General features: G+C 41.0%; 2 protein-coding genes across 6 annotated transcripts in view; one reads left to right on the top strand and one right to left on the bottom strand.

Annotated features, from left to right (window-relative positions):
- The first annotated feature begins 1,208 nt into the window (after nucleotides 1-1,208).
- LOC146641276 (retinoschisin-like) lies at nucleotides 1,209-5,940 on the top strand. 3 transcript variants are annotated; one of them, XM_085399060.1, is made up of 6 exons: nucleotides 1,209-1,263; nucleotides 1,580-1,605; nucleotides 1,707-1,899; nucleotides 3,695-3,836; nucleotides 3,922-4,117; nucleotides 5,577-5,940. In XM_085399060.1, exons 1-6 carry the CDS (start codon nucleotides 1,209-1,211, stop codon nucleotides 5,727-5,729), a joined length of 765 nt encoding a protein of 254 aa, XP_085255186.1. In that variant the 3' UTR covers nucleotides 5,730-5,940. The 3 variants fall into 3 exon arrangements, with proteins under 3 accessions (XP_085255186.1, XP_085255185.1, XP_085255183.1); XM_085399059.1 differs by having other exon boundaries at nucleotides 1,704-1,899; XM_085399057.1 differs by having other exon boundaries at nucleotides 1,701-1,899.
- A 118-nt stretch (nucleotides 5,941-6,058) lies between these two features.
- LOC146641275 (cyclin-dependent kinase-like 5) overlaps nucleotides 6,059-14,994 on the bottom strand; it is a 53,080-nt gene continuing 44,144 nt past the window's right edge. For 2 of the 3 annotated variants that reach the window (XM_085398159.1, XM_085398160.1), the window contains exons 14-19: nucleotides 14,646-14,751; nucleotides 11,961-12,084; nucleotides 11,639-11,744; nucleotides 11,341-11,463; nucleotides 9,737-9,898; nucleotides 6,059-9,193 (exon numbers count right to left, since the gene is read on the bottom strand). In XM_085398159.1, coding sequence (XP_085254285.1) covers nucleotides 8,834-9,193; nucleotides 9,737-9,898; nucleotides 11,341-11,463; nucleotides 11,639-11,744; nucleotides 11,961-12,084; nucleotides 14,646-14,751 — 981 coding nt within the window. In that variant the 3' untranslated portion in view covers nucleotides 6,059-8,833. The remainder of the gene's footprint in view (nucleotides 9,194-9,736; nucleotides 9,899-11,340; nucleotides 11,464-11,638; nucleotides 11,745-11,960; nucleotides 12,085-14,645; nucleotides 14,752-14,994) is intronic. The other variant, XM_085398161.1, reaches the window with a different exon arrangement.

The raw sequence follows: 14,994 nt of genomic DNA, 5'->3' as shown, positions 1-14,994 counted from the left end.
AAAACATACTGTAAAATCGGTAAATGACATGAAAATGATGATGAAAGGATGGAAATGAATCTTAATTAAAAGCAGGTGTGTGTGTCACCTGAGGATCTGGTCTTAAAGGTGTTATAAACAAAGCTCTCCAAGACATTTTAATGGTAGAGGTGCAGGATTGCAAACTTTTTAAAGGGCAAAATGAACATCTGAATAGAAAATTAAGTTCTCAAAACAGAATACTTTGTGCTTACTTGGTGGGGAAACTGTTGTGGTTTCCTAACTGGAACTCTAGTGTGTCTATTTTAGTTGGACAGCCAGCACTGATTGGGGATTTGAACGGATTAACGTCACTGCAAAGCTTCAATATTCTAGAAATAAGACTTTTGGAACAATCAACTTGCAACATCTGCCATGGTCATCTTTTTGACCCACATTTAAACAACCAGCTTTTATAAGATTTCAGGCACCTTAGGGCAACTTGTCATGTTATAAATTACAATTATCAGCCAGATAACTGACAAAAACAAGCAGATGTGAGATTACATCCCATCTCTTCATGCTGGGATAACTCTGAATTGTAAGTAACTCTCAAACTTACAAAATTAAAATCTCCGCCTATATTTACAGTAGCCTTTTTAAACAAATTATTAAACTTGTAGGTTGTGAGTTTTATGGATGATGGCAATTGTGGGTAACTGTGATCCATCCCAGTGTAAGTCAAACATATTAAACGAATATTAAAATGTTTGTAACTATTTCTGATTTCTTTGAATTTAAAGTGATTTTTTTGTCATAGACAAACCTGCTGCTTTCAGGCCTATTTGATCATATTTGTTTGTACCCAAACTGAATACTAATTCGCTGGTACTGGTCTGTGTCTAGATATGGCTTACCTAAAGCAGCCTTTATCAGGCACAGATAAATGAAAAAGTATATTTATGATAAAAACAAATGTGTGATGTATAATAGGACCATAAATGACCTTAGTGACAAAATTAGCTTTTTCAACTGAGTGTAAAACCTCAAAGACACCACTGCCATCACGAATGATGCCCACTTTTTATTGATGAGGTGATGACATTCAGTGCAAGAGCACCTGAGGGAGGTGTCTAAGGGCCAATAAGGAGCATTAGGTAAGGCCATTGCAGGCCTGTGGATTACAGTAATCCCATCCACTTGCAGTGGGTATCATACACATCTCATTTCAGCACAGCTGAAGAGGAAAGATGGAGATGCCTGCTTGTCGAGCTGCTGTGCTTTTCCTCCTGCTTCTCTCTCAGGGTAAGTCACTGTGCAGCTGATCCTGCCTTAAAATAATCGCAACAGTTATTGTGCCTTTATGATAATGCTAATGGTCCCACAAGTTATTAAAACAGCAGTGCGTAGTACTACACAAAAATGCTGCTGCTGCAAGTGAAATTATAAAGAGGGTAAAAAGCTTTTCCTTGGTGTTTCCTTCATGCAATCCTCAGATGCAATCCAATAATTCATAAGATTGTTTGACATGGTGCTTCTTTTAGGTCATTTTCTTTTTTCTTACACATTTTATTCTATCATCTGCTCTTACGTTTCATGCTTCTGTCAATGGGGTGTATAGCCCTTGTCACTGTTCACTCAGAGGAGGTAAGAAAGAGTCTCAAAAAGGTCTAAAATGTGGTTTAAAAGTCTTAAACTCTGAGAGCAAACTCTCGATTCATTCCACCCTGTGTGATCTCCAGGAGAAGGAGGAGGAGGTCATCCAGGACCTGGACCTGCAGGAGGAGGACCAGGAGGTGATCGAAACCTGGAGCACAAAAGCGAAAGCCTGCACCTGTGACTGCGAATCTGCACGCATCCCTGCTGTCATCCCACCTGTTCCCCCGACCTCACTGCCAACACCGCCACCATCTCAAAGTCACCTGCTGAACTGCATGCCAGGTGAGGACTCCACCTGTGTAGTCCTCTGTCTGTTTCACTTATACTCATGCTGGATGCCCTTTTTTAGGTTTTAAAAAGTGATTAATGGGTTCCCCTTTATACAAAGGACACTAACTTGCAGGAGAAAGTCACGCATGTGAAGATGAATGGTGGGCAGAGTTGTGTCCTGTGGATCTTTATTTAACATCTGTGATGGATCAAACAGCTGATGGAGGCTGGCTGTGTCCTCATGTGCTTTCATGCTGCAGCAGTGCACAATCACCTCTCTGATCTTGCAGTTTTTCAGCCTGTAAGATGAAAGAGGCTTGCACTGAAGGTTAAGAAATGAACAGCTGTGAGGAAGAAGCTTGCACAGGCAAATGCTTTTCAGATAATCTCATTACCTGTGCTGGAATGTGACGAACAGATTAGGGAGCCCAAATAGGCCATGACCTTCACCTATGATACCAGCAAAGGAAGCACACATCAGAAAATGCCCCGATCATCTTCTTCTACCTCATCATGCAAGAGTTCTGATTAGCAAAGTTGGACTATTACACGAGGAAAAGCTGGAAGAGGATACTTTGCTGCGTTCTTAATGTCTTTAAAATGGAATAAACATTTCATTTCAGGCAGCTCTTCTATCACTTCTATCATCCGCTTTTCTGACAGCTTCAAACCAATCCAGTCAGGGGTGAGAGGGAGTAATTTTCATCTGAAGTAACTGATATATTTTTTATTACCTGAAGTCAATTTATCATCATGGAAAAAAGAAAGTAAACCCTGTTTCACTTCTTTGGTTTAACCAACCGGGGAAAACCATCTGGTCCTTACCTGGTCTTAAACATTGGGTAAATAATGCATCAGAAGAAGGACGACACATGACATATTCCACCGTGTCATTATTTATTGTGAAACTGCAGAAGCATTATGCAGCAATGACTTGAAATTATTGTTTTCCATATGACTTTATCATTCTGTCATATCACTGCGGAGGGATTTTGTCGCACGCTTCTTCACAGCATTCCTTGAGTTCATTGAGGTTAAGGTGAAAAGCATTAAAGTGAGGCTGAGGTCTGGACTTTGACTCGGCCTTGGCAGCACCTTGATTCCTTGATAGAGATGCTGCTGGGCTTTAATCATTGCCCTGCCTCATGACCCAGTCTTGCGCAAGTTTTAACTGCGGGGCACGTGGCCTCACATCTGCCCCTAGAATACTTTGATATACGGAAGAGCTCACGGTCGACTCAATGACTGCAAGGTGTCCTGGTCCTGTGGCTGCAAAACAAGTCCATTTCATCACCTCTCCACAACAGTGCTGACAGCTGGTGTGAGATCTTTGTGCTGATTTGGTTTTCTGCAAATATGCAGTTGTTGTTTTTTGACAATGTTAATCCAATATTTTGATATTTCGTATTTCTAACATTTTCTACTTTTTTTTTTTTTTTTTTGTTATTTGATGAGCTTAGCACAACAGTAATTTTGTTGTGCTTGCACAATGTCAGTAAGGTTGTTGGTACCTGTTGCTCACTGCTCGTCTAAGCAAAAGGCATATAGTATAGCATCATGACCACCCCATACAGAACATAACATAGTGTAGTTGCTACCATGTGAACGTGTAATGTTTGTGCTCAGTTAAATCTACCCTGTGCTCTGCTTCAAAACATCAAATGGCATTAAGTCATTTTTAACACAAAAACGAACCAATCGCTGCATCCCAGCTCATTGGAAGTGTTTAGAAAGTTTACTAAGTGTTTATTTTCAGGAATTCATACGATTTAATGCCACAGTAACCTGGAAATGTTTCCTTTCACAGAATGTCCGTACCACAGACCGCTGGGATTTGAATCTGGATCTGTGACCTCAGACCAAATCAGCTGCTCCAGTCAGGACCAGTACACCGGCTGGTACTCCTCCTGGATCCCGAACAAGGCTCGCCTTAACAACCAGGGCTTTGGGTGAGTCAAGGCCACCCAGTCTCCAGTTCGTGTCACACAGCGCACCCCAGATAAACAAATAACTGGGAATGTGAATCTTTGTTAGGTGCGCATGGCTGTCCAAATTCAACGATCAGTACCAGTGGATCCAGATCGACCTGAAGGAGGTGAGCGTGGTGTCGGGTGTCCTCACCCAGGGCCGCTGCGACGCTGATGAGTGGATCACTAAATACAGCATCCAGTACCGCACTTTAGAAACTCTTAACTGGATCTACTACAAAGACCAGACTGGAAATAACAGGGTAGGTACACTAAACAGGAGTCACATATGAAAGCGTCATAATAACTGAGTCCTGTGGCCTTTTTTACCATTTAAATTACCCCCAAAATTTCCACTTTCATTTACTTCAGCATTATTTCTTTGTAATTTGGAAAAACTGAGATCTGTTATTGGGATTACCGTGGCTCAGGGGGTTGGGAAGCTCATCTGTAACCGGAAGGTTGCTGGTTCGATCCCTGGGCTCTCTGTCCTGGTCATTGTGTCCTTGGGCAAGACACTTCACCTACCGCCTACTGGTGTTGGCCAGAGGGGCCGATGGCGCGATATGGCAGCCTCTTCCATGAATAGTGGAATTGTAAAGCGCTTTGGGTGCCTTGAAAAGCGCTATATAAATGCAATCCATCATTATTATTAAATTGCAGTAATCTCAGGGTTTATATGTGCAGTTAAACATCTTTACATTGACAGAGAAGGACATTTCATCTGTCCACCTCACTTATAAAATCTTAAATAACACTGCCCCTAGCTATTTAACAGAACTTATTCATTTGTATAATCCTATAAAAGCATTAAGATCTTCTAACCAGATGCTCTTAATGCAACCTAAGTCTAGGTTGAAAACCAGAGGCGATCGTGCCTTTGCTATTGCAGCTCCTAGACTGTGGAACAACCTCCCTTTTGCCATTCGCTCTTCTGAGACTGTTCAGTCTTTTAAATCTCGTTTAAAGACCCATCTTTTTACTCTGGCTTTGATGTAAGATAGTTTGATTATCATTTGGTTGGTTTCTATGTTTGTCTCGTCTTGCGTTGTGTTTGTCTTATTTTTATTTTTATTTTATGATCAAAACTGTTGTTTTTAAATGTGCTATATAAATTAATTTTGATTTGATTTATGCTCGAAGTGAGCCGCATAAAGCTCACAATATAAAATGAGTTTGAAATCTCTGGCCTACACCAATCAGTACACACTAAAGTGTTTAAATATATCCAACTAAGAGGCTGTTATATTGTAATTTTATGTGGACCTATTATGCTTTTCTGCTATATATATGGTACTGCTTTAAGTCCTCGTGAATGATTTAGTAGTTCACCACACATAGCTGCTGCCGAGTTTATTTGGCTTGGCTTTCTAAGCTGTCAAAAATATAGGATACTAATATGGTCACATCATGCACATAGCTGTGCAAATCAAAGCTTCTGGTTAATGATGAGAAGCTAATCAGAGTAAAGTTGAGTCAAAGGGAGCTAAAATTGTTTGATTCATATAGTAGATGAACTGAGTGTTTGCACTGTTAATATAAATAAGGATTACAGTACTTTGAACTGTGAAATCATGCAAAGCTATTCAAAGAATAAAACTATGGAGGTGGAAGTAATCATAGAAGGTCCTCTTCATGAGCCTTTTCTGATTATTGTGTGTGTAAATGATACAAAATGAGCACTCTGGATGTTTAAATGCTGTGTACTTTCTTTTTGTTTAGGTCTTCTACGGAAACTCCGATCGCTCTTCCACGGTACAAAACCTGCTGCGCCCGCCTATTGTGGCTCGTTATATACGCCTGCTGCCGCTGGGCTGGCACACCCGCATTGCCATGAGGATGGAGCTGCTGATGTGCATGAACAAATGCACCTGAAGTGTTTCTTACCTCACTGACCATCATTCCCCTGCCAACCCTGTCACTTGCCAAAAGGGGAATATTTGTCTAACACTGTAAGATCCTTTGATACAAGTCTAGTCTGTCCCCATTTGGTGAGGCTCACAGTTCTCTGGGCAGGTGGACATCTCTGGTGTCCTCTGATGGATTATTTGTCTGTATTAAAGTTTCCAAAAGCGCATTGTGCTGTTACGTAAACACCAAACTGTTCCAGATCAAATTGAAATTTGTTACCTTCAATAAAGCAGTTATTAACTGCGTCAGGAAATAAAAAAGCTTCTACATGTTCAGAGTCAAATCAAACGGGCTTGTTTTATTTGAGATTTACTGTTACATATGTAAACATGAATAATCTAAAATTGTTAAGCATTCATCTGGGAGTTTATGCTGTCATGTAAATGCTCTGTTGGGAAAAAAAAAGCAGATAAACACTGACTATGCTACTAATTTGTGTCTGTAATAAAAGCACAAACTTAATACTTGATTTCATTTAAACAGTTGATAAACATCCTCTGTTATAAATATTACCAAACAAGTAGTCACACATCAGTATTAATATAATACACGGTGCTCCTTCAGCGAAACAATAATCCAAAGAGAGAAACGTATCGTGTCAAGTACAGAGTGTGCACAGTCCTTACAGATGCACCACACACAATACGACACGGTCATGTCTGGGCTCAGCGCGTTACAGCAGGAGCCGGCGGGGGCCCCCCCCTCCCTCGTCTTTCAATATTCACACACTGCGCACACGAACATGAAAGTGAGGAAGAATTTACAGAGCAATATTGCTGAGCCACGTAGTCTCTTCAAAGTGCAACATTAAAAAGGTTAGGATTTATTTCTGCCAAGCTACTCTCATGGCACTTTATTTCCAACAGAAAAACAACGTTACAGTACAGATTCTGCCCCCCGCTGCCTTTCCATTTTAAGATTTCTCCAAAGCATATCCCAAGTGGTTCAGTGTGTGCAAACAGTTAAAAATACAGCAGTACAGTGATTCCCAACCAGGGCGAGGATGCTGCAGCTGAAAGAAATACTACAGCTGTGGAAAGAAATGGGCGAACGGTTAATGTTAAAGGAAAGCCGACCTCAGTCAGAAAACAGGTGGGCGATGGTGAAATGGCTAAAGAAAGAAAAGGCCAGAGTACATCGATAATTGGCTGGGATAAGCATATTTTAGCTTCAATTAAAAAAGAGAAGAAGAAAAGAAACTGTTGCAAAAAAATAAAAATTATAACGGCTGATGACGTTCAACTAACAGCTGGAACGGCTAATAGTGGAATAACGGTTGAAAACAGAGAAATAGATAAATGTGAAAAATAGTTCAGCTTAAAGTATTTAATAAATGGGAAAATAGCAGCTGGAAAACATTAAACTAGCTGAAAAAGCTGGAGCTTTTAAATGGATGGTTAGGTGGAAGTAATTAAAATAATGGATAAATAGTTGAAACAGCTAAGTGTAAACTCAAAACAAAATTATTATTTACCCTCAATAAACATGAAGTAATAATTTGGAGTAAAATGCAGCTGAAATTAACAAAATCAAAGGTTTAATTACTCATATAATTGATATTTAAGGAAAATGTGCTTGGTAGAAAAACTGAATGTATACAAATCAAGTAAATGGACGTATGAATGGCCAAACATCTGGTCAGTCAGTCAGTCTGGCTAAAAGGGTTACTAAAAGAGATGCTGTTCCATTACCCTAATACTGACAGTTTAAGTGTATTAAACAAAGAAAACTTGTAATATCCACTTTTAAATATTGTAATGTGTGGAGTTAAATAGCTAACAGGTGGAGGAGTGGTGCTTGGGTTATTTTCACAGGCTGGGAGTCATTGTACCACATACACCCAGAATGGCTTATCTGTTCCTCTAACTGCTGTTACCTTCTAAAAAATAAAGAAATCTACATTTACAGCAGTTAAACTTTAAATGGGGTTTTTTTTGGGTGCATTTCTACATGTTTTTAACTGGTCAAACAAGCAGAACCACTTGGAAGTTAAAAAAAAAAATAATAATCAAACAACAGAGTCTTTATTGAATCCTGTAGTTTTCAGAGAAAAGCCACTTCCTTTGTTATCAGCTGCAGATGTTTGTTGACGTTTGCTCAAAGCATTGCAGAACATTTGAACACGTTATAATTCATCCGTAAGTGCACGTTAACGCTCCTGCATCTCCTTTGTATAGATACACATTTGTTTTAAACTGTGAGGTTTGCTCTATTTACGTAACATTGGTTTATATTATGCAAATGGTCATTTACACATACAGTGCATGGAAAAGTCTAAATGTGCCTGACAATCTCAGTCAGAAAACAGGAAATGCAGTGCTTCGATATCTCCCACAGAGGGCGATGTAGGTTAGGCTTTCTGTTAGTTGATGGCACCGTAGTTTCTAAAATGGCTGCACTTAAGACGTAAAACCTAAAATCTTTCCAGAAAAAAGAAAGAAGGAAAAGAGCAATAAAACGTAAGCTTTTAGATTGTCAATTGCAGCTCAGAGAAACTGCACAGGTTATAGCTAGATTTCAACACGGCTGCACTGGCTCGCAGTTGCACATTTGAGCGTCTGTAACCAGTCTGACAGAGCACATCCATAGGCAAGACAGCTTGGACACAGAATTACAATCCTGGACGAGATGAACACGAGATACTGACATTACCAATCTCTATTGTAACAACTGATAAAACTGCATTTGCTTCGAATGCCTTAGATTAGTCTTAAATAATACTACGCAGTAAAATGTACTATATTTCTATATTTAATAGAAACAAAAATACTTACACTTAAAATCTACACTTTATCTATCCATTTATATATATATACACTGAATTTATAATATATTTACTTTATAATACAAATTATAATCAGAATTACATAGGTATTAATATAAAGTCTATCAAACATGGAAGCTTTAAAAAAATCTGGACGTAAAAAGGCTTTTGGCCTGTTTGCAAGCAGTGTTTGAACTGATGGTTTGGTGTGTGTGTTTGTGTGTGTGTGTGGAGCAGGTGTTACAGGAGGGAGGTGGTAACAGAGGAGTCTGACACACGCGTGAGAGCAGTGGGGCGCTGGAGATCACAGAGCTGTCTCTTTCAGGTCGTTGAGATTTGGCATACGAGATCTGGACGGGCGTCCGAAGCCGTGCCCGTTCTGGCCTCCTTTGATGCTCATTTGCTCCGGGTAGGGGTTGCCCTCGGGGCGGCCCAGGGCGGACGTGTGCCAGCCCGAATCCAGCTGTCCGGGCAGCGGGTACGCTGACTGTCGGGCCTTGAGCTGGGGCGTGCTGACCCCTGAGTGACCCCGGCTCTCGGTGAAACCGCCTTGAGCAGAGGATGAGTTAGGCAGCGGCTGGTAGCGCATGTCAGAAGATGCGGTCTGGTTGGACGATGAGGAGGAAAGGTGCAGGAGCTTGCGCAGCGACTTCAGCGGTTGGCTCTGAAAGACACGACAGAACACAAAATATCAGAGGAAAGAAAAATTGCGCTCACGACAGGTTTAATCCCGTCGATGACGGACGATCAGTCCAGTCAGACAGTCTCTTATGATTACTGCAGGGAAGGGATTAAGGTGTGTCTTTGCTTTTATTAAACACCAACATCTGAGTCACAGTTTATTTGATTACTAAATCATCCTGGACAGACAGGAAAATTGGTAAAATATAAAAGTCTACAACTTATTTGGCTCAGTTACAGTTCAGTTCTTGAAACGTTTATACAAAATTTCAATCTTTAGGAGCGAAAAAGAGCATTTTTTCTAGAAGAAATTATCACCCTTTGTGTTCGCCATCTGTTTTTTCTCTCCCTGACATCTTGGTTAGCAGGTGATGCTGATTTGCATTGATTAGATCTTCTAGACGAGGATACCTGCTCTTATTTCTATTTGGCGCTCTCCTCGGGAAGAGCGTATGTAACGAAACGCAGCTCATGAATAAATGTTTAGATCAAGCACTTCACAACAGCGCACGAGGAGAACTCTCACCGAAGAGTGTGAATCGGACAGTTTCTCAGGCGGCCAGTCCTTGTCCCTGTCTCGGTCTTGGTCCCGGTCTCTGCTCTTGTCACGTGACCTGTGGCGGTTGCTCTGGTGACTTGAAGACCTGGAGGACTTTTGGATGACCGTATCCACGCCTTCACTGGAAACCTGTGACACAGAGCACGGAGGTATAATTTACTCATCCAATCACATTTCACACTCATGACTAGGACAGCAGTGCACAATGTTTAGGGCAACATAAAACACTCACATAATCTGCTAAACTGTTTTTATTTATGAAGTTAATTTATATTGTTTCCAACTGGCCTAAGCACTCATTTCTAACAGTTTTTTCTACTTCTGGTTCTGCATGATGTCAGAGAGAATAGGCAATCCCTGCACCTTCTGTTTTTGAGTAGCAGCCAATCAGTAGAAAGGTACCTGAGAGGAAAAGAGAGCTAAAATTGTGCTTTTTAGACAGCTAATCAACTTAAATAAGGATTATTTTGAACTGTGAGTCATGCAAAAGCTACTCTATCAGAGTCTGAGCTGGAAATGAGCGTCTTCAGTAAACAGATTTCTGTGTTTCATGTTACCCTTTACATGCGCTCATTCATCACAGACATAAATGTGAAGTTACATCTGATAACCTGCGTTGTTACTTATTGATCTCCAGTGCAGTGAAGAAGAAATAAAAAGAAAACGGACAAAAAACATGCATCAGAAGCCAAACCCCAATGTGTTTGCTGATCTGAGGAAGAGAAGAGAACACTCCACTCGTTTCTGATAAATAAAAGATGTTTTCTGAGCGTAATTCAAACGCAGTTCAAATGATATCCTCTTCATGCAGTAAATGCCGTTTTCCACCGACTCCGAGTCTGACTGCCTGATTCCTCCTCCTGGCCAGATTGCATTTATTTGTGCTCTGTCATCAGCATGTAACCCCCCCTCCCCGAATCTGAGCAAACTGTCACTTATAAATAGAAACGCAAAGGGAAGAAAGAGCCTCAAACACCTGTTTCATGCTGAACCACCACTGCCACAGAGCTGGCAGCTAGTTTAACACGCCAAAATGTGGTCGCTTTTATATTAAGCAAGTACCATCGTAGCTCCACCATCACTTTGTGATCTTTGCTCTGTAATAAAGTCACGGGTTTAGGTGCACATAGAGAAATTGATCAAATGCCTCTGCATGATGCCGGTAAGCAGTAAAGCTTTGTGAAAACAAGCACGCAAACTCCTGAAACCGTGTGTGCTCAGCTAAAGCCTGAGCGCTCTCGTCCATCCTCAGCTCATAAGCAGAGACATGCTGTTAGGGCCATGGCTGAAATCACTGGCGAGTGATCAGAAGCACAAAAATGACCCGTCAGATCCATCCTTTTAAACCGATTGCAGTCAAGTGCATGCTTTTCTTCAAAGTGGGAGCTTTTTTTTTCTCGAATAGATGGATCCAGCTGGTTTATTGATTCATTCACTCAACTCACCACCAGGAAAACCAGGCTTAAAAATCACACATTAAAACAGTGTTGACCAATGCTGTTAAAGCATGCAATGTTAGATGGGTGACACAGAGGCAGGAGGTGAGTAGGATAGTGTAAAACAGCATGTACCATGGGAGAGGACACTACAGGGAGGACTCTCACAGAGGAACTATGCTTTATGTTATTCTTTGGGCTAAACAGAGGGAAAAGACATTTCTTGATGACAGGAGGCCTTCCATCAGGGACTTCCATCTGTAATTACAGAGGCACATGACTGGTGGTAGAGGTAAACATGATGCACATGACAACAACAACAACAATAAATGGTTTTATATTTCTGTAAAGGTGCCGATGAGGCTCATAGATGGGAAAACACTGCATCCACATGTGGGCGTAAGTCCTCAGACGTACTTCACACACAACATACCATCTGAGATTTCTTCTTTTTCTTCTTTATTGCTCTGAAGAAACCCTGCTTCTCCTTTTCTTTGGAAGGCTCAGAGGCACTCAAGACTACAGTATCTGGGCCAGTCCTGAAATAAAAACAAAGAGTAATGAGCGTGATGTCTCGGCTAAAAAGTTTTAACTCCCAGTAAGAACTTCTGTTAAAAATGCCACGTCATGTGGCCGGTGTGAAATTAAATCTGACGGTATACTGTTCTGACAGCGCCACAGACAGCGAAGAGAATAAACGCTGCTGTTCTTTTGGTGTGAAACTATTTTCGGTCGTGGTTAGAAGATATAATTACCAGGGGTCAAACGCCGGCTGTCGTTTGGAGTGATTCGCCAAACTGCCGCCGTCGCCAGACAAGCCCGAGCCCCGACTCTGACCCCGGCTGTCGTGGAAGGAATTGTCTGGCCGGGGAGACGGGACTGTTCAACAAACACAACAAATGGGTTAATTTACGTCCAATATACAGAGAAATAAACACATAAACACAGGTCATTAGATGTCATAATTCTAGCTCTGACCCAAACATATATCTAAAGTTTAGGCGGGTAATACAAATAAATTAAGATTAAAACATAACTCGAGATTTCCAAAGATACACAACAAAAAACAGGGAATATAATTTAAAAAAGCTGCAAGTAAATAGAAATTTATACCATAACTAACAGTGCTGTAGACTTTAACAGCTGTGACATGTTGGCTTGGCTGCAACATGCCGTGTAAACATCGGAAATTGATTGGCACACGCAAAAGACCTCAGCGAACTGAAAATGTAACAGACTGCAATTGTATCAAACTTGTGCATTTCGCTAATGCGATCGATGGTGTTCTGTTTCGATTAGATGTTTTACTTTTCTCTCTTTTGACCTTCCTCTTCCTTTCAATAAAAGCAACCCAATTTTCTTCGGGGCCAACCTTCGGGATCAATAAAGTTTATTGAATTGAATTGAATTGAATTGAAAGTGTTCCTCAAGATTTTTCTCCAAGTACGACTTGACACACCAGTGCAAACAACAATGGCGCCCACAAAGGCTCCTGTGCAGTTCCATAAGTTAGACTTTAAAGCAAATTCATACACTAAAGTAATCGTGTGTCAAACTCAAAGTTTTAAACATTGGCCGCCCCCAAAAATGCTAAAGAAGCGAATATAAAAATACCCTGATGGAGTTTTTGCGTCCCTCGTATTATGGAAATGGACTAATGCCAAACAATGCACAAATTTCCATATGGTTTAACTCATTTTCAGCAAACCAGATCTTATTCCATTTTAATGCTAATGCACAGGTGTAGCATCTTGAATGAGTTACGTGTGTAGAGCAGCAACGGTTAGCAACAACTATGGCGAAGTCCTGTTCAGACCACAGACTGTATAAATGTGAAGCAAAGAAGTGCTTATTATTGCATCCTTTCTGCTTGTAAAAAGAAGTTTGGCCGTACTGAAGTCTATGAGGAAAAAACAGCCCTTTGGATCTTTACTGCGCTTGGTCTAAATTCCATTTTTGTCTAATACAAAATAATTTTGCAAGTCATGGTCCCTTTTAGGAGGATTAAGCCGGGTAACATTACCAGGAGGGCAATAACGCTCAGCTTAAGGCTTCGCAAAGGGACGCTCTTCAATTTTCAGTGGAAGATTCTGCAGTGCCCAAAGGCAACCACATTCAGAAACACGCTTGAAGAGTCTGCATCACACTTTTGTCCCCAACAATCACAAAATCATCCCAAAGCTGAAGTGACTCCCTGAGATATCTAAAGGAGAGCGTCCAGTTGACCGTAGCGGTGGTACATGCAGTATTTGCTAGCTCACGGTGTGCTCACCACCTACTACATTTCGCCCTGTTTGGCTCACTGTAATTTCACCTTCTTCCTCAAGATTATACTCCAGTTGAAATGTCACTATTGTGATACAATGGAGCCAGTCCTCATGTCTGAATAGCCACACATGGCTTGGTCTTAAAATAGCTGCTGCCTCAAGGACACTACTTTAAAGAGGAAGTTGAACACATTAGCATCAGATGTTCTTTCCATTATAGCATACTGTGCACTCCAAAACAGTGGCAAGCACATCTTTTAATAAGTTATCTCAGTCAGTCTGCGTTACTGTCAAAACTCTTAAGCCTGCTTTCAGCAGCTTCCTGACATATTGTAATTAGGTTTGAGTAAAAAGTTCCAGGACGGGCTTAAAAGAATGAAACACGATTCCTTTTGATCAGTCTCCTGTTGATCATCCTCTTGTGCACCACTGGATCATTTTCAGTGCTGCTATTATTTTTTAGATCTCTGTCTCCTTGTACTTCTGCAGTGTGTGCTGAATCTCCTCCAACATGTCAAAACTGTGATCCTTTAACTTGATTTTAATTTTTGGAAAGTGGACAAAACCACAGCGAGGCAAATCTGGTGGAAATGGCTGCAAACTGCTTAGCTGTCGCTGGAAACCCAGCTCTCATCGCCAGCGGTTATCTTGTGAAATTCCAGTCGGTTTGAAACACAAGTTTTATGCTCTCTTCTCAAGTTTGAGGTGTGTGGTGAAATAGCCGAGTGCACAGTGGAAGCGGTAAGAACAGAACTTCCAGAGAGTGGGCTAAAAATAGCAGCTGTCTGGACATGCCCGCGAAGATGACCTCGAACTGGAGATCAGCCAAATTTAATTTAGGTAAGGCTTTTGATTTTGAACGGGCCCACTGCCCGACCGTTTTAATCAACTGCTATGAAATCTACAGACATTAGAGGATGAAGATCACCGAGTCTGGTGATAAGATGGCTATTTTTAGTTTTGAGTGAAACAGCTGTATTTCTCTCTAACTTAGTGTAGACATCTCAAGAATCTGCAATAATATAATAATTCTCTATATACAAGCAGCTGATCAGTGATTAGTAAAAAATAATATTCCCTCTAGTGATGTGTCTGGAGTTAATCTTCCCCCCTTACTGCAGCAATGAAAGCGAGAAAGCCACAGCCATAAATATCACTCCTGATTAAACCAACCTCTGTAGAAGCTGCCCACCCGCCTTGGCATGGATTCGCTGTAGATGTTGCGGTTCTCTTTGGAAGAACCCCCATCTTCTGTTTGCTGGTCATGATATAAGCCAACCTGAGTCACAACAGAGAAACTTATGACATAAAATCTCCGAGGCTGCCTGCTTTGCATGCCTCTCTGTCTGAAACGATACCTTTATTTACCTGAAGGGACAGAAAAATAAGGTGGGGGCGTATTGATTTATGATTGGCCGTTATAATAAAACATCTGTGCGGGCTATAAATGTAGCCCAGAACTGAAATGCGATGCGATGACGAGCTCGACTGCGCTACCATAAGAAGTCACATTAGAGGGAAG

Source organism: Rhamphochromis longiceps, linkage group LG23 (genome assembly GCF_057381845.1).
Source record: "Rhamphochromis longiceps isolate RC_006_pf linkage group LG23, R_longiceps_female_GT1.1, whole genome shotgun sequence".
Lineage (NCBI taxonomy): Eukaryota > Metazoa > Chordata > Actinopteri > Cichliformes > Cichlidae > Rhamphochromis > Rhamphochromis longiceps.
The sequence above is the reverse complement of the archived record's forward strand: the minus strand, read 5'-3'. Positions and strand labels throughout refer to the sequence as shown.